This window comes from Condylura cristata, unplaced genomic scaffold (genome assembly GCF_000260355.1).
Source record: "Condylura cristata isolate star-nosed mole 26May11 unplaced genomic scaffold, ConCri1.0 scaffold00021, whole genome shotgun sequence".
Lineage (NCBI taxonomy): Eukaryota > Metazoa > Chordata > Mammalia > Eulipotyphla > Talpidae > Condylura > Condylura cristata.
Genome location: NW_004567122.1, coordinates 32,076,040 through 32,099,475, shown reverse-complemented (window position 1 = coordinate 32,099,475; position 23,436 = coordinate 32,076,040). Strand labels below are relative to the sequence as shown.

The 23,436-nt window shown below is 39.9% G+C and overlaps 1 protein-coding gene across 2 annotated transcripts in view; it reads right to left on the bottom strand.

Annotated features, from left to right (window-relative positions):
• ARHGAP26 (Rho GTPase activating protein 26) overlaps positions 1-23,436 on the bottom strand; it is a 415,883-nt gene that overhangs the window by 284,690 nt on the left and 107,757 nt on the right. The window contains exons 5-9 of one of the 2 annotated variants that reach the window (XM_004686837.2): positions 20,078-20,179; positions 16,125-16,235; positions 10,053-10,157; positions 8,099-8,228; positions 3,713-3,813 (exon numbers count right to left, since the gene is read on the bottom strand). In XM_004686837.2, the coding sequence (XP_004686894.1) occupies positions 3,713-3,813; positions 8,099-8,228; positions 10,053-10,157; positions 16,125-16,235; positions 20,078-20,179 (549 nt within the window). The remainder of the gene's footprint in view (positions 1-3,712; positions 3,814-8,098; positions 8,229-10,052; positions 10,158-16,124; positions 16,236-20,077; positions 20,180-23,436) is intronic. The other variant, XM_012727989.1, reaches the window with a different exon arrangement.

Below are 23,436 nucleotides of genomic sequence, written 5' to 3'. Positions count from 1 at the left end.
AAAAAAAAAAAGTAAGAGACTGAGATAGCAATCACTTAAATAAAAAGCAACAATAGTGGCAAATACTATACTATCAAAAACAAGGCAGGTTGTGCTACAAAAGACAAGTGAAGGGGTTTTGACTTTATTTAGAAGTCAGCAAAGGCTTTTTTGGGCTGGGACTTGTAAGATTTGTAGGAGATAAATCCAGAAAACCAGGATGGGGAGGAAGAGAGAAACTGTGATAATCCTGGGCCAGGGTTCATGGAGCCTTGCAGAAACTGAAGGGAAGCTGGTGTGATTTGCATCCCAAAGGCAGCAGCAGAGTGAAATGAGAAAGGGTTTTAGGGAAGCAAGGGTCAGATTATGCAGAACATGGTTTGTAAGAAAATAGTGAAGGGTTTCAAGAAAAGGAAGGCAAAGGGTCTCTTCAGACTGATAGAAGAGAGGTGCCACATCTCAGCAGGCATGCATTTCTCTGCACACAGGGTCTGGCCTCCAAGAAAATGAAACAAACCTGCTCACATTTCAAACCCCAACACAGGTGTTTTATTTTCTTTTAAGAATTTGGGAATCTGAATGCTTATTTTTATTCTATGTATCTATTTTCATCATATGCTTATTTATTGTTAACGAAATAACATGTAGTTTACAACCTCATAAAGGATTTTGGAGAATAGGTCATAACTACTCAGAGCAGATACTGCTCTGAGAAGAAATAAAGAAGAAAGAGAAATAAAGGAAAGAAGACAGTGGAATGGGACAAAGGGTGGAGGAAAAGTATATCAGATAAAGAAAACACCCTATAATCTATGATAAGTCTACCTCTAGCTCCTAGGAGGACTTTGAACAAACATGAATACAAAGGCAGCTCAGGATTCTTCTGTATAAATTGAGATGTCACCTCCAAACACAAGTCATCATCTTTTCATCACTTTAAAGCTGAGGAAGCAGAATGATGTCATAGCTACTAATCTATAGATTGGTAATCTATAGATTACCATTATATATTATTATTATTATTATTATTATTATAAGCCTCAGATTCAAGAGATGGCAGACTCCAGAATCAGGGTTTGATTACTAGATCTAGATGCATGAAATAATTTTCTCTTGCTGAACCTCAATTTCCTCCTTCAGTTAGAAAGAAAACTGTATCCAAAAGGGTAAAACAGGGAAGTAAAGGGACTTAGAAAAACACAAAGTGTAATGTAAATTACCATTACATCAAACTCATACAATACTCATTAGGTGTCAGGCTCTGACCTGGAAATTTATATAGACTAAATCATATAAACCTCTTCACAAGTCAGTGAGATGTCTACCGTTATCTCACTGAAGTTCTAGGAGTACCAGACACCCACCATAATTTTACTCTTTATTCTCCACTCCACTTTCAGTTGTGATGAGAAAGGTGTAAAGAAAACACGAGAAAGTTCTTTTAAAGCTCAGAGAAACATAGATTAAAAGGCCCAAAATAAAGACCATCTAAGATAATTACTCAGGGAAACTGATTTCTAAAAGGTCCAGGATTGGAAAGGACTATGATTTGACCCAAAAAAGGCAGGCCTAACTTTTTTTCCATTTTGTAAATACACTTATCAAAACAGACTCCTGATATTTCTTACAACCCTCTAATTTCTCTATATTTTGATATTTTACCATGTCTGTTTTCCTGAGATTGTTCTGCCTCAAGCAGAAACATTAAAAGAATGTTGGGCCTCTTTTGCTTTGAAGCTGAGAAGGAAGAGACCTGCTGATAAACACCTCTGTTTGTGGCCTAAGTCAAAGAAGTAGAGGGGAAAAAATTGGAAGTGACACAGAGCAAAGAGGGCAGTACAGGCTGAGGAGCCAACAGCGGTGACAACAGCATCTAACACCAGCGCCCTGGGAAGGCTGATTTCAAGGGCTGTGTTTTTAGCCTCTGTACTGCAATGACCTCTCACAGGCAAAGCCAGCACATTGAACAAAAATGTATCACAGAAGGCTGGAATGCTTGGAGAGAACATCAACAAATTAGACTTAGCTGGAAAATAACTTAAACTAAAAATAGAATCAGAAAAATTATCTAATATGAAGTCCAGAGACTTTATACATGAAAATGTAAATATTTTTGCTAAAAATATTTATTTATTATTTAAATAAAATATTTATTCATTATTTAAAAGGGGACAAAATTCGGGCCCTCCCTGGTGGCACAACGGGTTAAAGCACTGCACTGGGAAGCTTAAGCCACTTCCGCATGAGTTCGATCCCTGCTTACCCAGGAAGAGATCCACATGGCGTGGCAGACCTCTCCTGACCAGCCCGCTGCTCCCCTCAGCAGTGTAGTTCGTCGGTCTGCCTGTTCTTCTCCCCACTCTGTCCCTGGTGAATCCTCCCACCCTCCGCATTTCTGGCCTGTACCCCAGTTCTGTGTGAATGAATAAATAAATCTAAAAAAAAAATAAAAATAAAAATAAAAAAAATAAAAGGGGACAAAATTCAAATTGATAATCAGCAAAAACTTTCCAAAGTTAATGAAAAACACCAATTCAAATCCAGGAAGCACAATATTCCCAAGCACAATAGATTGGGGGAAAATTCACACTTGGCACCATCATAATGAAATGTAGATTACCAAATGAAAAAAGAAAAGTATTAAGAGCAGGCAGAGAGAAAAAGGAAAGGCATTCTGTCTGTGATGAGTGTGCCCAGGGAGGAGGAGAACCTCTGTAGCACAGCACAGTGCTCTTACTGCAGTGACCCAGTTGAGCCTGATGAAACTCTTCTGGAGTCAGACACAAGGACACCATGTCCCACACATTCTTCATATGTGTAACTCTCATACTCCTCCCATGGAATATGACCAGCATTTCTCCTGCTAAAATGTGGAGGTCTCAGGTAGCCTTTTGGGACTGTTTCAATCAACAAATACCACAAAGTTAAGGCTCTATGACTTCTAAGGCCATGTTGTTAAAGAGATGCCATGTCTGCTTAGTCACTGGAATATTCACTATTGAAACTTGAGCTGCCCTGAGGCCACCATGCAGTGAGGAAGCCCAAGCTAACCCACTTAGAGAAACAAGATGGGTAGACCCCAAGAGAGTCTTTTCCCTAAAGAGTGGTCAGGAGAAAGAAAGAATGAATATCTGACCAGCCTAGAACTGTCTCAGACATTCACTGTTCTAGTTCTCATCACCTTCTGAGTAGAACCACATGAAACCTGAAACCCAAATAGAGGGCCACCAATGCAAGCGCTGGCTGAAATCCTGGCCCTCAAAAACTATGAGAAATGTTACAATGATTGGTGTTGCTTTTTTTTTTAAATTCACTGCATTCTGGGGTGATGTGAATAGAAATAGAAAAGTAGACCGGATGGTCCACACTGCAAATTAGTAAATCATCGCGTGCCATATGAAAGTGAAATGAATTGGTCTCATAATTGCAATCCAAGAATGTCTAGAATCTATAAACATCTAGCATTCTAACATTTAATAAACTCAATGTTGTATGCACATGTATATACATATATGATGTGAAATATAAAGATCTTTCCTAATTGCAGTTTCTAATATTAAAGCTAAGAATAAGTCTCTTGTTTTAGTGACTTTTAAAAGTACGAATCAAACTGAAATATTATATAAAAATTAAGAAAACTACAGTGACACATCAGAGGTCTATTTCACATATATGTTATAATTATCACATGCTAGCCAAGCAAATAAAACATAAAGTTTGAGAAATAACTCACCACCTTTCCTCCTGACTTTTGGTCAAATGGTACCATGGTGATTTGTTTGGAATCCCGCTGGTATGTACAGTAGTGCTTCACCCAAGAAGTTCCAAAGTGACCTGCAAGGTAATATTTCCAATAAAACATCTCTATGTGACCACTAAATGCTAGAAAAACATCCAACCCATAAGCCACAATGCTTATATACTCTTTAAACTGTATCTAGAGGCAAAATATGCTCTAAACTATCTAGACTACCATAGGCAGAAATCTGATCCCACAGATCGGAAATGGAACCAACGCAAGACTTTCCTCAGGGACCAAGAAAGACAGTTTCCCACTAAATGCTGCATACAGTGGGTTTTAAAATATAAGGGAAGTAGAGGTCCCCTGAAGAAATTAATTCACTTTCCCATCATCAATCTCCATGTGAAGGTCTCTTTCTGTCCCCTGATAGGAGTAAGAAGGTTGAGAGAATACAGATAGGCCCCTCAATGTGCTTATCACTCTTCCCATCTGGTGCGATGACTACATACATCCTCACAGCTGTTGCATGGGTCTATGCACAGACACCCAGGGATTCTGACTCCTTCTGACGTTAGCAGAACTTAATGCATATCTGAGAAAAAAATCAAGGAAAACTCAAAGACAGGATGGAAGTGAATGTGCATACCCAAATATAATCTCAGAAGATCATCCTTCAAAATTACCCCTCAGAAAAAAGGGAGATGCCACATGCGCAAATACCAACAAAATCTCTGATTTTACATGGAGGTTAGTCAACTACAGTATTTTGAACAACAAAATACAGTCAGAGAAAAAAGGCACCACTAGCCTGTAAGGACCTCAATCAATATTAGTCTTAGATGTTTATAGATAAGATCATATAACAGAAATATAAACAGAAAATAATATGAAAGGAGATTTAGCAGACTTTCAGTAATTATGTTTCAGCCTATGGCTGACTACCACTGCTAAGTGTTAGACATCACTTGGTAAATTTCAAAAGCATGTGTGTGGACCATCTAGCGCAAATGAAAATATCAAAGCAACTAGTGCATATCCATGACTTGGAGAAAAAACTCCAATGATAACATAAAAGATTCCAAAAGTAATGTATCCTGTACAATTAAGCATCAGAATAAATAAAGATGGCATGGATTTAGCCTACTGAAATAAACAAAAAATCCAGTAAGTCCATATGACAATAGAAAGATGGATGGGAAGGAGGGAGGAAAGGTGAATGGATAAGTGGGGAAGGAAGGAGGGAGAGATGAAGGAAGGAAGAAAAAAAAACAAGAGGAAAAGGGAAGTAGCTCTCTGTCACTGACTGACAATTAATAAATATGGAAGGAGTAGGAAAGCTGAAAAATCACCAGTTTGCAACCTTCATAATAAAGATCAGTTCAGGCCAGGATTTGCCAATAGATACTAACTTCTGGGATACAAAGTCTGATGAAGAGAAGCAGATGGTCTTAAGGTGCCTCCCTACAGATTGCTAATTAGTTACAAGAGAAAAATAATGACTGTGCAACGAGAAATTAGTTTTACACCTTGACTGAGTGATGAAAATTAACATTACCACTGAGGGCCAGGTTGACTTTCTGTGACTCCAGATGAGGTACCCAAAGAAAGACCTGGAAGAAGCTGGAAAGGATCATGCTCAGTGAAATAAGTCAGAAGGAAAGAGAAAAATATCAAATGGTTTCACTTATACGAAGAATATAAGAGAACCAAATAAAACATTGGGGAAAAAAACTGTATTGTTATTATAATACAAAACACAACAAAATAAAACAAAAACAGACAATTATAAACCAGAGAATCCTACAGCAGAAAGGGACAGAGAGAGATCGGAAGAAGGGAGGGAGGAATGTGGGGGACTGTGGTGATAAAGAGCAGGAGAAGTGGAAAGGACGGAAGTAAACATTGTTTTAAATTTAATAAGGAAATGAATAAATAAATGAAAGACATGTCACTTCATGTGAGATTTGACTACAGACACATAACCTGAATCTAATCGAGAGAAAACATCAGTCAAACCCATACTAAAGAAAATCCTATAAAAAGAACCAGTTTATATTCTTCAAAAACATGAATGTGATAAAATTCAAAGGAAGGCTAAGGAACTCTCCCGGATCTAAGGGAACTATAGTCATGACAACTAACTGCAACATAAGATCCTTTATTAAAGGAAAACAATATGCTTTATAAAAGCAGGAGTGGACTAACTGCCACAATCTGAATATAGACCATAAAGTGACCATCACCACTGTCTTTCATGTGGTGAATGTACTATAGCTACAAAAGAGATCCCTGTATTTAGAAAATATACACTGAACTAAAGGATCATCATGGAAGCCACTTGTTCCAAATGGTTCAGAAAAATAAAAATATGTTTAAGTTGTAGCTACAATGTGCACTTACACCCAGAAATAGAAGTATTAAACTGTGGGGAAATGTTACAAGTTCATGAATCTGGGGAAAGTTCATAAGGGTATTCATAATATTTTTTTTTAAAGATTTATTTATTTATTCATACAGAACTGGGGTACAGGCCAGAGGCTCAGGGGCGGTGAGAGGCTTCACCAGAGACAGAGTGGGGAGCAGAACAGGCAGATCGACGAAGTACACTGCTGAGGGGAGCAGCGGGCGGGTCAGGAGAGGTCTGGCTCGCCATGTGGTCTCCTCCGGGGCAGGCGGCAGGCGGGAATCGAACTCATGCGGAAGTGGCTTCAGATTCTCAGTGCTGTGCTTTAACCCGCTGCGCCACCAGGGAGGGCCTCATAATATTTTTGCAAGCTGTATTCCAATGATGTGCTCTGGACTAAGTGTTAGAGAATGCAAATGTGTTTCTAATAATCAAGACAGTAATGTCTAAAGAGTAAATGAAGTGTCTGAGTAAAACTGTCATTATAATATAAGGATAAAAAACAGCAACACTGATTTCATATATATAAGTGAATAACATGGATAAATGAAGTACTATATGTGGATAATTAAGTATATTTTTATGATTCTAAATATGTGTATTATCAAATTGACCTTAAACTCAGGGGCAGCCTTTTCATTGAGCAAAGGCGGCAGCAGAGAGCAGTATATATACCAGTATACAAGAAATGCACAAGTATTTCAAGTAACTTCTATTTCTTACAAACCTCAAAGGCTCATCCTTCTAAGAATAAGGAATAGAAAATCCTCATCATAACTGATGCCTCCGCTCACTGATACTACCACCATTGTCAGGGAACAATTTAAAGTCCCCCAAAATTTTTTAAAGTAATCACTAATTAGGAATATCACTGAAATCAAGTGTTCTAGTTCTTTTTTTTTTTTTAAGACTTATTTATGCATACAGAACTGGGTTACAGGCCAAAGGTGCAGGGGTGATGAGAGGCTTCACCAGGGACTAAATGGGGAGCAGAACAGGCAGATCAACTGCTCAGTGGAGCAGCAGGCCAGACAGGGACAGGGAGAGGTGTGCTGCATCTTATGGATCACCTCTGGGCTAGGATCAAACTCACACTGAAGTGACTGTGGCCAACTTGCAGTGCTGCATCCTAACCTGTTGCGCCACCAGGAAGGGCCCAAGTGCTCTAATTCTATTCTATCAGGAAGCATGAAGAGTTACGGCATTGGCTTGACCTAACAAGACATGAAAGGGCAGAAAATATGCAAAAATATGAGGAGTGAAAAATATGCAGGAGTGAGAAACTAGAAGAATTACCAAGTAAAGGAAGAAGTTCACTTTCTTTTATCCCTACCACTATAGGCATGAAGTGTCTGTAAGTGCCTCTTCAACAAAACAGCACCAAAGCCCTAGTGCATGAATTTCTAAGTCTTTACTGAAAACTTTTGTTTAGCAACAAATCCCTGGAATTTCTTTCCTTGAGATCATATTGGAGAAGAATGAAACAAAGAGTGAGTCTTAATTTCTACTTTTCATAAAATTTAAGAGGTAGGAAGGCAGGAGTTGAAGAAAAGAGAGAAGGGGTGCATAAGTTGTCATTGAATCTTGCTGAAACAAGTCTCAAGGAAACAAAATTGCTTGCTATTAAGTCCACAAAGGATATGACCACACAGAGATGAGACAAGAAAATCTAGTAGAGCATATCTTTTTCCAGGGCCCTTTGCCTGAGGTATGGATGCACATAAAACTAAGTATAGGAGCCTCATAAATAGAGTGACTCTCCAGGGAGAGAAGGCTCACCAAAGAGCCTCAAGGAATTCCAAGTTTCCAAAGACTTTTCAGGTTACAATAAAACAGAATACTTCACTTAGGAAATACTCTCTTTCACCCAGCCCTAAACTTATATCAGTATAGGCAGGGCATTACAGTCTCTGTCCCTGCCAGAGAAAAAGGCAGAAGGAGACCCCAAGCTGTGCATCCTCACGGACACTCACGTTTCTCCTGAACGTACAGGTACCCTTCCATAGTGTAGGGACTGATGGTCTTGTGCTCCAGTGGATTCTCCTTCATCTTCTTCATTAGTGATTCCACTTCTGACCTGGTGCCTTCAAAGCGATTTCTTGTCTAGGATGAAGGGAATGTTTGTTATTTAAATTAAAAAATGAAATCCTGTTCCCATCTCTAACACAATTCAGAACATCACAACCTGTAAATTTCTTATCAAAACCCAGGTAAGAAGCATTTAACTATCTAAGAACTAGGCACATACTTTCAGGAGTGTATTTTGTCCTTAAGGTCCTAGAGTTCAGTGTGTCTCCAACTCTAGCGACCAAACAAAGCACCTGGAGAATTTGTAGAAAATGCAGTTGCCCAGGCCTCAACTCATCCCTAAAGATTAATTCTGGACATAAATGAGCATTAAAACAAGCAGCTGAGCCTCCATGGTGGTAAGGAGTTAAAGACAGTACTGTCAAGCTTCTCCCAGCCAAACTCATGTTGCAATATGACATGAGTTTGATCCCTGGCCAGGAAGCCAGGTCACATGGTGCAGCAGACCCCTCCTGTCTTGCCTGCTGCTCCCCTCAGCAGTATATTTCAGTAGATCTGCCTATTCAGCCTCCACTCTGAATCCTCTCACCTGCCACACCTCTGGCCTACTCCCCAGTACTTATATGCAGAAATATATCTTAATAGATAGATAGATAAACAGACAGACAGACAGACAGACAGACAGACAGACAGACAGACAGACAGACAGATAGATAGATGGATGAATAAGTAAATAACAATAAAACAAATATCTCAGGTGGTTCTGATTCAGATGGTCCACAGATGCACCATTCACCTCCTTTCCAGATGGAGAGCTCATTTCTCTGGCTACAGAGAATGTTGCTGATGGCTCACAGAAGATTCCCTCCTCAAAAGGGAGCTGTTTCCCTCCCTCAAGGTAGCCTGGTAGCCCACAGGCAATACCGAGTCACACCTGGGCAAAGGGAAGAGACCAAAATACTGCCCCCTGGCTTCTCTTCAGGCTGTTCTGAAGGCCCCTTCCCAACTCAGGGCCTGATATCTGGGGGAGTACTGTCAGAGAACTATGTCACACCTACCATGACCCCAGCACTCCCTGACAAGGGCCTGCTAATGCAAGGCTCTCACAGGTGACACTCCCCCGTCACCTACACCATGTGAGTCACTACTTCAGACTGCCTCAGAGGAGATCAAGCTTCATGAACTCTGTTCTGACACTTTACAACTTCCTGCTCACTAAGAGGACACAGAGAACCATGTGGTAGCAAGTACGGGTCTCTGAAAACATATACAACAAATCACATGGACACACTGGATTTCTTTCCTGGGTTTCATCTAGAGATAAAGACAACTTGCTGATGAACACACCCAGGCACATGATGAAGATGGGAGCTCAAGTCCCAGTAACCACTAACCAAAGAGCCCTAAACAGGATTCAGAGTGTTAAAAGGTTCTGCTGTGTAAAATTTAAGAAAGGAGACTGGGAGTAAATCACACTGACTTGGATTTCCTGTCAACCTCACTAAGAGGTGAACTAAGATGTATCATTTGAACTAGAGGTCAATATTATGTGCCTTCCCCCAACACACATTCTAAGGTATTGTGTGGCCAGGCACCTAGAGGCCCAAAAGGGAGGCTGGATTGGGCAGGGCTCTCCACTGCCAAAGGAAATCCTGACCCTGGTGCTACAGATTTAAAACAGCAGCAGCAGCACTTCCGAGAACAAAAATAGTGCTCTGAAATAACAGAGAAGAGGAGGGTACTCTCATCGGGGGCCACCAAATCCCAACTACCCTGTGAACCCAAGCAAAACCGCTCCTCCTTACTACATTCTAATCCAAGTAAGTGATATGTAAGTGGAAGACTCGTATTTTGTTGTTCTTTCCTTTCCAGGGTAAAGAAATTCATCCTTTTACTCACATTCTGTATGCTAATCGTCAACTGTGTCTTGAAGTCACCGAAGTCCTTGGCCAGTTCATAACCATGGTGATAGAAAGTGAAGAGTCCTTGCAAAAATGCCAGTAGCTGCAGTGAAGGAAGAAAGACAGAGCTCACGTAAAAAGGCTAAAGATGGATTATATAGCCATATCTGAGTTCCCAGCCCTGGTTTGAAAGTCTAGCAAACAAAGTAGTAAAAAGTGCTAACTACTTGTATCCCAGGCCCTGTAACTTGATATGCCTTTTCTCAATGAATACTCACAATCTACAAGGTAAGTACTGCTGTTATCTCCACTTTAATGACTAGGAATCAGATTTGGAGAGGTAACTTGCCCCAAAACAGAGCAAATGGCAGCCACACTAGAAACCAGGTCTCCTCAGCACCAACATCCATATCTAACCCTGTGAATCTCACCACCTCCTAAGAAAATCATTTCTTCAGAGGCTGAAGAACAGAGAACCAACTCAATCTCATTCTAATACGTTTGTAGAACCAGTTTATCATGTAGAATGGCTTAGTTATACTAATGATCAACAAGGGAGAGAAAAAAGGAAATGGGTATCCTTAGCCTACAGCCCAACAGGAAAATTCAAATCAAAAAGAATGATCCAGATCAGACTTCAGCCAGCAATCATGATGAAAAGTCACCTTTCTTATCTCTCAACCTATGCTAACCTCGAATGCTGTACCCCATCACTTCTCCAAAGCATTGATCCATTCCCTCCTGGAAAATAACAAAGAAGAAACAGCAGCTAATTCTGAGGCCATCCCACCTATTAACTCTGATTTATCTTATCTTTCACTTAAAGTGAGCTCCTGGTAATTAAATAACTCAGCTCACTAAGACTACATACAGAGTTACTAATATGTATTTAGCACTGCATTTGGTATCATGCCTCATTGTCTAGTTTTCTATGGGAAATAACTCCTTAGATTTTGTTATCTTTGGTTCATTTCCTTTTCTTCTGCCTCCAGCAGTTTATCTCCCAGTTGTCCCTCCTGATATCCCCTACCATTTTATGAACTTATCACCAGCGGGAATTGAAGGTTCACCCCCAAAGGAGCACAGAGAGACAGGCCCAGGGAAGAAATACAGAGATGGTAGGGTCTGTCTGCCTCAAAGAACAGTGTTCTTTGTGTTCTATTCAAATGCAGAGGAAGAACTTGCTGTAGCCTCATCTAGTTCTCAGATAAGAGAAGACAGCACGTCCACCCAGGCTCTTCTCTGAGCAGCCAGTACTTAAAATCCTAGCACAACAAAGGAAATACCCAAAGGAAGGACCTCCACTACCTTACTTTGCCTTTTTCTCCACCCTTGTTTCCCCCTCAAAGAATAACTGTAAAAGAAATCTACTCTTATTTCCTAGTTGATAACATAGATATAATTTATTTTTTAAAAAAAAAAAGCAAAAATGAAGTTATAACTATAACTGTGTCTCTGTCAAAAGCGTATTTTCTGAAGTTCCTACTATCTCAGTTGTTTTATTTGGAAATAAGGTTTTATTTGGAAATAAGGTTTTATAGATTATAGAGGTAACTGAGTAAAAATGAGGCCATTGGGTCCTATCTAAACTGACTGGGATCCTTATAAAAGGAGAAATCTGGACATGGAGATAGAAACACATAGGTGAAACAACCATATGAAGACAGAGAAGCGGGGTGATGCCTCTACAAAAAAAGAGCTAGCAAATATACCACCTAACCACCAATGCTAGAAAGAAAAAAGGTTTTCAGAGGGAATATGGCCCTGGTGATACCTTGATCTTGGGCCTCTTGCCTCTAGAACTATCAGACAATAAGTTTCTGCTTTTCTGAGACAACCAATTTGTGGGGCTTTTTATTGCATCCCCAGCAAATGAAAATGGCTCCCAAGAATCACTCATCCATACAACAAAGGGAAGGGCAGCCAGAACAGTGATGACAAGATGGGCTAGTGAAGCCAGATTAACTCCCTTCAACTCATCTTTAACAGAAGGATAGTAGTAGTACTTAATACTGTCCTGGATTGTGGTATAGATTAATGGAGATCATCTACGTAATTAGCTTTTAGCGCAGGAGAGCAGGGAGGATCTAAGCAACAAGCAGCATAATTAAACTGATGTGCCAGAAAATACACTGCAGTGTCAGAGTCCAGGTCAGACTACAGAAGGGAAGGCCAAGTCAGGATTTAAAAGATTACAGGAAAGAATAAAAACCTACAATGGGGGGTAGAAGCAGTGACAAAGGACAGGAAGGCACAACCCCAAGAAACAGTGATGGGGTGACACTCAGAGAAAGCACAGACTGACAGTGGAAAATGAGTAGCACTAGGTGAACTTCAATTATGAAAACTCAGGGAACAGGCAGAACATGGCTTCATCTTCATAGATTTAGTAAGGTATTATCTGCAATTCAAATCTTGAGAACATTAAGTACTTTAATAAGAAAAATAAAGGTTTCTAGGACACACACAAAATATATACGATTTAGAGCCCAGAAGTCTGTTCATCCTGGGAACACTAAAATTCCGTTTCTTTTTTGAAGCAAATGTTCTGGTGCTTGAAGTTACTTTCTAAGAAACAAATAAGCACAGTAAATGTACCTGGAGGTTTCTTGAATGACTGAAAGATTCCCTGGACGGAATCTGATCTGAATCACCCATCAGGTACCTGAGACAACTTAATTCAGCAGATTTCTTTTTTAAAGATTTATTTATTTAAGCATACAGAACTGGGGTACAGGCCAGAAGTGAAGGGGCAATGAAAGGATTCACCAGAGACAGAGTGGGGAGCAGAACATGCTGAATGATGAAGTACACTGCTGAGGGGAGCAGCGGGCGGGTCAGAAGAGGTCTGTTGTGCCATGTGGGTCACCTCCATGGGGATCGAATTCATGCTCAAGTGGCTTTAGCTTCTTAATGATGTGTTTAACCTACTGCAACACCAGGGAGGGCCCAATTCAGCAGATTTCTTGCTGGTTAAATTTCCTTTCCAATTGTAAGTAACCAAATGTTGTTTCATAGATATCTCTATCTGATTATCTGGTATCTATTTCAGTTCTGCTATTTACTAGATGTGGCCTTGGAAAAGTAAATAGAGTGTTCCCATTCATCTTAAAATAGAGATTACAGTTATCTGCCCTGAGAGATGTTATGAGGATTGAATGACACAATTTAGGTGAAAAATTAATTGTTAGCACAGTATATGACACAGTTCCAGCACTACCAACTGTTAGATCATGATCTGTGCAACCCAGGCAGCTGGGGTCAAATTAAATATATATCAGAATCACCTATTGAGATTATTAAAATAGAGATTATTGGGACCCAACACCTAAATTTAGTATCTAGAATTTGTATTTCTAAGATTTCAAGAACCAGGGATCTAATCGGTAGGTTTTCTTTTTTTTTCCCTTGTATGACCATCTTCTCTCTATCCAGAGCTTTTGAAATCACAACTGACAAAATGGCTTGCTCAAAATTAAGAACTTTTATTAAAAACTGAAGGTTAAACAACAATTCCCATAGTTAGTATCCCAATGAACTCATTTAATTCCACTTTGGACAAGGCCCTATCAATAGTTTCACTCTAACGTAGACAGGAAATTTTTTTCATTAATTTTCCAGGTGCTTCCCTTTATGGCCTAAAGAGCATCTGCAAACCACAATGATTTTCTACACGTTCAACTCTTCTGGCATTTTCATATCATCTATCGTGTCCAACCTGGCACAGAACTGCTTTCTCCATCTTGCTTTCCTAATAAAGCTGTAAACTCTTCAGATACAGCAGCTGGGTCTTCAGCATTTTCTACTACATTCAGTAATGAATGCTTTTACATCTACCAAGACATTGTTAATATATATAGGCTACTTAATATTTGGCTCAAATGCTCATTTGAGGAGACCCTGGGTGGCCAAAACTGGTATGTTCCTCCACCTCATAATAAAAATAACTGCTTAGTTAGCAATTATAAGGTAGCTACTATATAACACTTATATAACAATTCTATTACTGTATTATCAGCAATGAAGTGGTAAATGGGTGCTAATTATGTTAGCACTGTTCTAAGCATCTTACATGGACAAACTCAATCTCACTGAAGCCTTTTTAAGGTAGGTAATATTATTATACCCATTTTGCAGATGAGAAAACTGAGCCTCAGTGATAAGTAACTTCCCTAAGAATACAGAGCTAGAGAATGACTGAGTTGAGATTTAAACCAAAGCCATAAGTTCTAGAGCTCTTACAGTGATATTATATTGCCTCTCAAAAAAACTCAACATATGCATATGTTACAGTAGAATACCAGAAAATATAAGGATTAAATCCTTATAGGTTTCTTTTTAAAAAGAAACAAAGAGAAAAAAAAAACAAAACAAAACAAGTGAAGGAAGAAAGGGAGAAGTAGGATGGGAAGAGAAGGAAAGTTCACCTAAATGAGAGTTCTCTAACTGAACTCAGTGTGTAAAGACTGACTAAAGCACTCTGATGGGGGGGAACTCATTGTATTGCTGTGTAAGGCTTTATGGCTATTTGCTACCCAGCAAAGCTTGCAATATCTGGTTACTAGGAAGACCTACTAAGAGATCAAAGTGGACAACAACAAAAAATCACCTCAAATAAAGTATGAGGGGCCAATTAAAATGAACTCATCAAAATCAGATGATTATAGAATACTGATCATAAATATTTTTTAAAAAATGCACACCTCTTCTCCTCTAGAAATTCTAGAAAAGGCAAATAGAAATGCCAAGGTTAGTTCTTTCTATATTATAACTCCTGAATTCCTGCTCAGATTTCAGTAAACCTTGGGTGGAAAGGCTAACTTTAACTCACTGTACCCTAGCAACAAGCTTCTCAGACAGATGACTCCTTCCACCTCCAGACCCTATAGAAAGACAGGGGTTTTGAACTGAGACTATGACAGAGACTACATCTAGATAGCATTTGGCTTTAAATTTTCCAGTATTCAGATAAGAAGACTGAGATCTATTAAGGACTTGAAAGAATTTGTTGGATGAGATGGTAGGGGTGGAATCTCTAAAGCATTATTCCAGCATATTAAAAGGTGTCAGTGTCATGTTTCAAGATTAACTGGAGTCTTGATGAAATGAGGAACAAGTAACATGTACAAAATTTATCTCCAACATTTATAAATAAGAAATAGGGAAGAGAAACTTTACCAAAAAAAAAACAGTCGTATTTCTTCAGTTTCTATATGTTAATATTTGCTTAAGTGAAGCAGCCTTTCTCAGATATAGGTAGAGAGGAGACATTTATATAGAGACACCAAGATTATTTATGAATCAGAGCTTACATTCGTACTGACTAGTTCATGGTCTGTAAGATTTCTAACAGGTAGGCTGTTAGGTATTTGAGGACCATATGTTCAATCGGCATCTCCATAGATTCTCTCTGCTGTGGCCTCTGAACATGAGTGTTACAAATGGTGGGGCAGTAACTCATCTTCAGGAAGCCAGCGGGAATCTCAACTGAAGTTAAAATTGTTTGCAAACAACAAATTTCCCAACCTACTGGGACTCTACCCAAATTCAAATCTCAACATGGTCCATTTAGTGGACTTTCTATGCTGTTTGGTAATAAATTTATGGTGATTCTGAATTATCTTTTTAATGCAAGAATGGGGTAAAGAGGCACTTTGAACTCAAGGGACAAAAAGAGAGAGGTGTCATGCATATTCCTATTTCCTTGCATTACTATGGCATTTGGATTATTTGAGGGAAAGAGGAATGGAAGTTACAGAGAGGAGGAAAGCTAAGGTGTAATCACTACTGATGGGCAAGGTGAAAACTCCTCTTCTCCATCACTTCCATCTGGAAACATGGGCTGGCAAGAATAAGGAATCATTTCTGGCTCACTAGCTGGGGTTCTAGAGCAATGTCTGCTGGGACCAACCAAGGTAGGTCAGGTGCATAAAGCACTGACACCTGGCAGATGGCACATATCTTAATGAATTATGCAGAGCATTCTGAAATGTACCAGTATCTGGAAAGGGGGAAGGGAATGCTGAAGATGAAATCTGGGTGCACCAGCAAACACTGATCATCTACTTACAGGCTCCACAAACTCAAACATCTTCCTCTCTTGCACTTCCTGCACCTTGAAGACATACTCCAGGGAAACTTCATAGAAACGCTGCCGGACATGGTCCACTTGGCTGTCCGCCTAAAAACAAGATGGAATTTAAGAGAAAAATCATATCACTGTGCAAGGAGAACATTCAGCAGTAGGTTTCTGGAAGTAGGCTCTGGTGAAGATTTTTAAAAACAAATCCAAGAGGATAAGATAAAGACAAAAATTGATTATGGTTAGTTGAGCACTAATTTTGTACCAGACAACATGGCCATAGCAATACATATATTATCTTATTCTAGTTTCAATGATTTTAGTTTTGTAGTCCTCAGTAAATTCCTATAAAGAAAACTTTACCACTGATTTATAGGAAATGAAGCCTGCTGACAGTAAGGAACAATTAGTACAGGGCAGACAAGGCTTCCTATCCTGGTCCATCTGCCTCTAAGACCCTCTGATTGTACTTAAAGCACAAGGTCCTACTTTTCCTAAAACCATGATCAGATGCACTCATTGCCCACTTCAACAATGAAGGGGAGTGGAATGGACTGTTATGAACAAGAGACAATCAAGTCCTAGCAAGTTACCTTCTCCTTTAGTTGCCGGAAAGAATTTGGCCAAAGGAGCTGCCCAGAGCGTTATTAGTAGAGACAACTTTTTATCTGAATGACCTCTGTATGGCAGGGCAGACATCTGCTCTTATGTCCTATGACTTGCCCTCCTTCCCTTTCTCAGGCCAGGATGGCACCTATACTTCCAAAGCCCAAAATACTCATGGGGCTCATATTTGGGGGCCCTATGTATGTAAAATTAAATTTGGGACTTTTATTCCTGTTCACCTATTTTATGTGAATTCAATTGTTAGACTACCCAAAGAAAAGGGGACATTTCATCTGCCCCCACAATGTCTTCCCCTGGCCACTATTATAATTGTCAATATATATATATGACCTGCTCATCTCCAGTCACACTGGATTGCTTCCTGTTCACTGACCCTGCAAGCTCTTTCTCACCAATCACACTTTGTGCTTGGCATCCCTTCTGCCTAAACACTTTTCCCTGTATATAATTTCTTTAATTTCAATGCACAGTGAGAAATACCTTTTACATATAGTTAAAATTAAGTGTGATACCCTTTTATATTTTTCATTGTGCTCCAGCTTATTCCATTTCTTGATCCAGTAATTCAGATATTATGATATACCCACAACTTAAAGAACACTGTCCTTGTTTTCACTACCTGACTTTCCCTTCTCATCTCAATTCAAAAGCTTTCTTTAGAGAAGCCTTCAATGATGATATTATTTTAAAGAAGTTACCCCAGGTATTTTCTATCTTATCTCCCAAGGTATTTCCTTCGTAATGACTGAAATTTTCACTCATTTATTTCTTTTGTTGGGTTCTTCCCACAAGAACACAAAGCTGACAAAAGCAAAGATCTGTATCTCTTTTTTTCACTTTTTTTCATCATCCCCTGAATGGGGCCTGACCCAAAATGAGCATTCAGTAAATGCTTGAGGGATGAATGGGCCTCTACTCAACCACTGGTGACCCACACTCAGACAAAGCATATAACTCAATGAATTTTCAAAGTCAGGAAGAAAAAAAATTCCAAACAGTGTGGTATATTTCCCTGCCAATGTCTCTGCTCATGTGGACAGTAAATTTAGTGTGCCCTTATACTCACTGTCTTCAATGGAATTGTAAACCAGGATCCCAACCCATATGACAGGTCACTACAGTTTCCATGCCTGTTACTTGAGAAACTAAATTTAGTCTGAAACCCATCAATCATTCTGTGCTTCATCACAAAGTAGCATGAAAAGTTCCCTATCAACAACTGATCATTCACTCCACTTGCCACAAGACACAGATGCCTATGCAGACATTCACAGAAGCATCTAGTGAATATATATTGCAGGAAGGAATAGTGCCAGAAGGAAACGTCTGAACCACTACAGACCATTTTTAAAACTCATCCACTAGAGGGCAGTATCATTCCACATCACTACTCTGTCACTTCAACTACTTAGGCATTAGGAAATGGGCTAGAATTTTCAAGTATTCAGTTCAGGTCACCACAATCAGGGAACAATTCTGTATTTAGAATTCAATCACATAAGTGCTCAACACTGAGAACCTGCACTAAAGGTACACGGTCATCTCACTGCTGAGACACTAACTGTAGAGCTAACCAGATCTGGCCACTGTGAGCTAAAAAGACTTTCCTTAAATATATTTTCCAGGCTCCCCCTCCCCCCCCGCCCCGATGGCACAGTGGGTTGGGATGCAGCACTGCAAGCTAGCCACTAGCCATAGCAGCGTCAGTACAAGTTCAATACCCAGCCCTGAAGGTGACCACATGGCGCGGCAGACCTCTCCTGTCTTGTCCGCTGCTCCCCTCAGCAGTGTACTTCGTCAATCTGCCTGTTCTGCTCCCCACTCTGTCTCTGGTGAATCCTCTCACCACCCCTGTACCTCTGGCCTGTACCCCAGTTCTGTTTGCAAAAATAAACCTTTAAATATATATGTGTGTGTGTATTTTTTTTCAAACACTAATGCTAAATCATATTAGAAGAATAAGTGAAAAGTGATATATCAGTACAAATTCTAACAGGAATTACACACTCATGGAAAACCCATATACTCTTAGTTATCTTCTGCTGCCCATATCTGGGAATAGTCATTTTATATGTCATCTGATAAAAATAATCATTTCCTTAGGCTTTTCAATCCCATTTGAGGTAGGATAGTATTTCCTACTTCCTACAACTCATACCCACTACTCAACTGTTCTAGGTTGGTTGACCAAAAACTAAACTGCAAAGTCCACTATAAACACTCATTGTTTCTAGGGTCGTTAAATCCTCATCATCACTCAAGCAACTGGTTCAAAGATGACTTCTGAAAAAGGCACATTGCTAAGACTGTGTAAAAAATCCTGGGTGACAGGGGAGTGGATTCTACCATCTGCCAAGTTATCTTCATCTTCCAACCTTTGCCCTCACCATCTTCATATCAATTTTCACCTGGCAGAAGTGCAGATATGACATATGCTGAGAAGGAAAGAAAATTAAGAAAGAGCATTAGTTTGGAAGGCATAGACTCTATTCAGCAAATACCTGGAAACTGGTCAAGACACTTAAGAGTGAAATAAGAGGACATTTATATAAGCCAAATTTGGAGTTCTACTAGGAAACAGCCCTGTCACCCAGAAACATAAATTCCCTCAATGCAAAACTCACTGACCTAAATAAAAATGGTCACAACTTCCTGGCTGTAAAGCTGGCTTTTCTACGGAAGCCAACTATTGCACAACCCCAGGCAAATCCAGAAAGACCAGGAAGGAATTTGTTTTTTGAAATGAGGGTTACCAAAAAATAAAACACATGAATGACAATAAAACACTGCCTAAAACAACAACAAAAGACTAATATTGATGTCAAGTACTGTGTGATAAAACTTTTAAAAAATCAGCCTTTTAAAAATTTTTAAAAGCCATAATAAAAAGAAGAATAACATTAAAAAATCAGCACTGTTTCACATGCTAACATTTCAAATAACCAACATAAGGCAGAAATCAAAAAGTAAGATAAGAATGTAGAATCAAGCTCAAGGGTGAAAGAAATGGTAAAAAAAAGATCTTAAGAAAGAAAGAAGCATATTCTAGGAATTAGGGCTGCCCAACACAGAGGAGAGTGACAGCCATACTTTGCTCCACCACTGACACGTGGGAAGCCGCCAAGGGTGTGGCATGGCTGGGAAGACACAAGGGTCAGCCAGGACGAGGTACTGGATGAGCGATAAGGATCAAGGATCCTGATGCCAGGAGCTCCTACAAACCCAAGGGAGGTTTGGCACAGAGCCAGCAGCTCATATCCACAGCACCACGTGACAATGAAGCACTTTTTCAGGAAACTAGTAAAGTTTCTTACCTCCATAAGCTGAGCTTCTTTCTTTTTAGAAGACAGATTCAAGTGCTTGTCTAAGATGCCGCAATACTTCTCTGTTTCCTTGTCATACTTCTTTTTGGCCTCCTGGCAAAAAGAGAAGAGGAGAAAAAGATGAGAATGCTGCAGGAATAAAAGCAAGCTCAGTCAAGATCTTTCTACTATTCTTTACAGCTTCTTCATCACCTTAAAACAACAAACAACCTAACTCCTCCTCTTCAAATCATGCGTATTAAGTGAGGCAACACCCCACCAACAGCTAGGCAATTCTGAGTGTGTGTCTATAACAGAAGCACCACTACAATGCCAGAAATGAGGCAAGTCCCAGTATTTAATGGTGGCAAGTCTAGCACTCCACCTTTACAGCCTTCCATTGTGAAACACAGAATTAGTTGCTAACTCACAAGGATGTTCAAAACCAAGGGGAGGAGGCAAGTTACCTCTGAAGCTAATCCCCAAACAAGAAGATCCACTTACAGCTTAAATAGGACAAGTCCAGACTATGGGTAGATACAGCTTTGACAGTTTTCATTAGTATTTCTTAATAACCATAAATATCACACAGCACAATATCATATGTAGGTCTGCCATCAAACCAAACTTGTTATCTTCACAAATGCACTCACAGAAGCATCATTGATAATGGGCAGGGGGGTGGAGGGGCGGCAGCAACATCATCATTGTCCAAGGATAGGGCTTGAAATAATTAAAGTGTGGGAATCCAATAAATATAACTAGGTAGGTAAGTAGTCATATGGAAATATGCACATGATATAATGAAAAGTCATAACAGCTGGGTACAATTTGGTGCATCCTACATAGAGTGTGTCACCTATGGGCATAGATTAGATGGGAAGAAAATGAAATTAAAATACTTAAGAAAATCAGAGAGTGGGTGATTTTCTTCTTCCATTTGGGAATTTTTTTACCACTATATGTTATTTCTTTCAAAATGAAAAATACTATACGCATCATAATAAAGGCAATGATCTCTGACCCCACCAAGTCATTGAGTCACGAAGCTTCTACTTTTATTCTCTTTTTTACAGATAAGAAGATTTAGATTCAAGGAGTTCATTTGTGAAAGTTACAGGGAGTGACAGAGATGGGACTTGAACCCAGGACAAGCTGCCCATGTTCCCAGCCACACTTGGGACAGTCGCAGTCTTCCTTCCACTTTCCAATGGGGACAGCAGACCAGAGGGCTTGAAGAAGGTCACCACTGGTCTCATAAACAGAGTCAAATTTACTGAATGCCACATTCCTGTTTTGGATGCCTGTGGAGTCCATAGGCTGTTTTTCTGCAACTCTAGGGCCTATAAGGGGAGGAGAGAAAATGCAGCCAAATAAGGAAGCTCAGTGACATCGCTTTACTCACTCAACAAAAACACAATGAGTGACCAACCTGTACAAGGCTCTATGTTAGGGACTGGACCTACAAGGCACAAGTGGTCCCTACCCTCATGGTGGTGGTATTCCAGGAGCAAGAGAAATAATTAACAGTAAACAAACTTCAGCTATAGACTGCCCCAAGTGCTAGGATGAAAATCAATAAAGTGTAATCTCAGATATTCTGAGGAATGAATGCTCAGGAAAGGCCTCACTGGAGAGAGGAGATGGGAGCTAAGACCTGCTAATCACATCAAGGGATAGAGTGGTACCTTCTAGAGAGAAGGGTAAGTGAAAATGCTCTGGGAAGAACGTCTGAGCCTAGGCAACACAGGAATCACCAAACAGTCATCACCTAAAGCCCTGAAAACCTGCAGAGGGTGAGAACACCATTTATCTGGCCAACAGCACAACACCAAGTGTTAAAAGGTGGGAAGAGGCATCAAATGTCTATTTTAGCTGACATGCATTCATTTCTGTAAGTCCAAATTTTGTTTAAAAAGACACTTACATACAAGAACACATGAAGAAGCAATGAGGACACTGCTCCTTCAAATATGAGGATGGACACAACAAACAAGACAGCATTCTCTTTATAGAAACCAGCAAGTGTGAGCAAGGGTTCTAGTCCCAGGGAATGGCCACTGAGCCACTCTGCCAGTTTTTCAACAACCACAAAAAGGAGAAGGCTGGGCTGGGATAGTACAGCTGGCCAGAGGTGAGAAAAGGCTGGGGAGTATGAGTCACTGGCATGCTATGGCTTTCTGCCAACTCAAACCTTCACAGTCCATGCTCAAGAGGACAGCCAAAGAGAAAAGGAAGCAGTCTCTGTCCTGAGGAAACAGTAACTAGACCTCTGCAGGAATAAGAACTCAATAATGTTCTTAAAATGGGAGGGCAGGACGAGGCAGATTTCCTCAGGCATGGTTATGTGTTCACCATCCAGGGAGTCCACTGTGCATGGATTAAGGGCAGAGTTCAGATCCTAGAAATTATTCCCACCTCCATCAGTCTAAAGAAATCATTGTCCCTCTCCAGGACTCAGCGCCCTCATCTAGAAAACGAGGGAGACTACTCTAGATGACTGCTCAGACTTACTTTCAGCTCAAGGACTAATGAAATGAGGACAAGAGCAATTAGGGTTAAATGAGATACATCATATACAATACTTAGCAGAGTGCCTGGCACAGGGAAAGGGCTCAATGAAAAACAACGATGATGATAATGGGGAGTGTGGCGGGGAGAGTGACCATAAGGTCCAATATCTAAACCTAACTGCTTCTTACTAAGTACACCATTTGCTTCCCATTTCCCAAGTCCCAAAAAGGGAACTCTTCACAGCACCTAGCACAATTTGAAATTTTGTGCTTATGTATAAATGCTTTTGGCCTAATATCTTTATGTATAAATGCTTTTGGTCAATATCTTTCTCTCCAGTCATACTCAAAGCATATCCTTACCTCTGCATTGGTTCACCTAATGTGTAGCACAGTGCCAAGCACAAAGCAACTCCTCATACGTATTTTTAATGAATGAACCATGTGTCTCAGAACATCAAAAGACTATACGGCAAAAAGTATTTTAAGCATCTGATAGGCATTCACTCATTTCTCCCTCTTAACTCTATGAGGTAAGTCTATCACTGTCCCCATTTTACATCAGTAAACAGGTCTGGACAGGTACAATTACCTGTTTGTGTGCAAAAGGTACAGAACAAACAGTCTAGCTTGAGGAACCACTCTTAACTCTGTTCTCTAATGTCAATTCTGTGTTCACTGTAGATCCCAACTCAACCACAAGAAATATAAATACTCCCCAAATTCAGAAATCTAGATGTAGGACCGTGGTTCTGCCAAGGTCATGCGACTCCTGATCAGTCACACAGGCACAAGAATGCCATGAGGCCTCCTCTCGAAGCAGTCTCACGCCAACACTCTTAACTTCTGCTTCTTGAA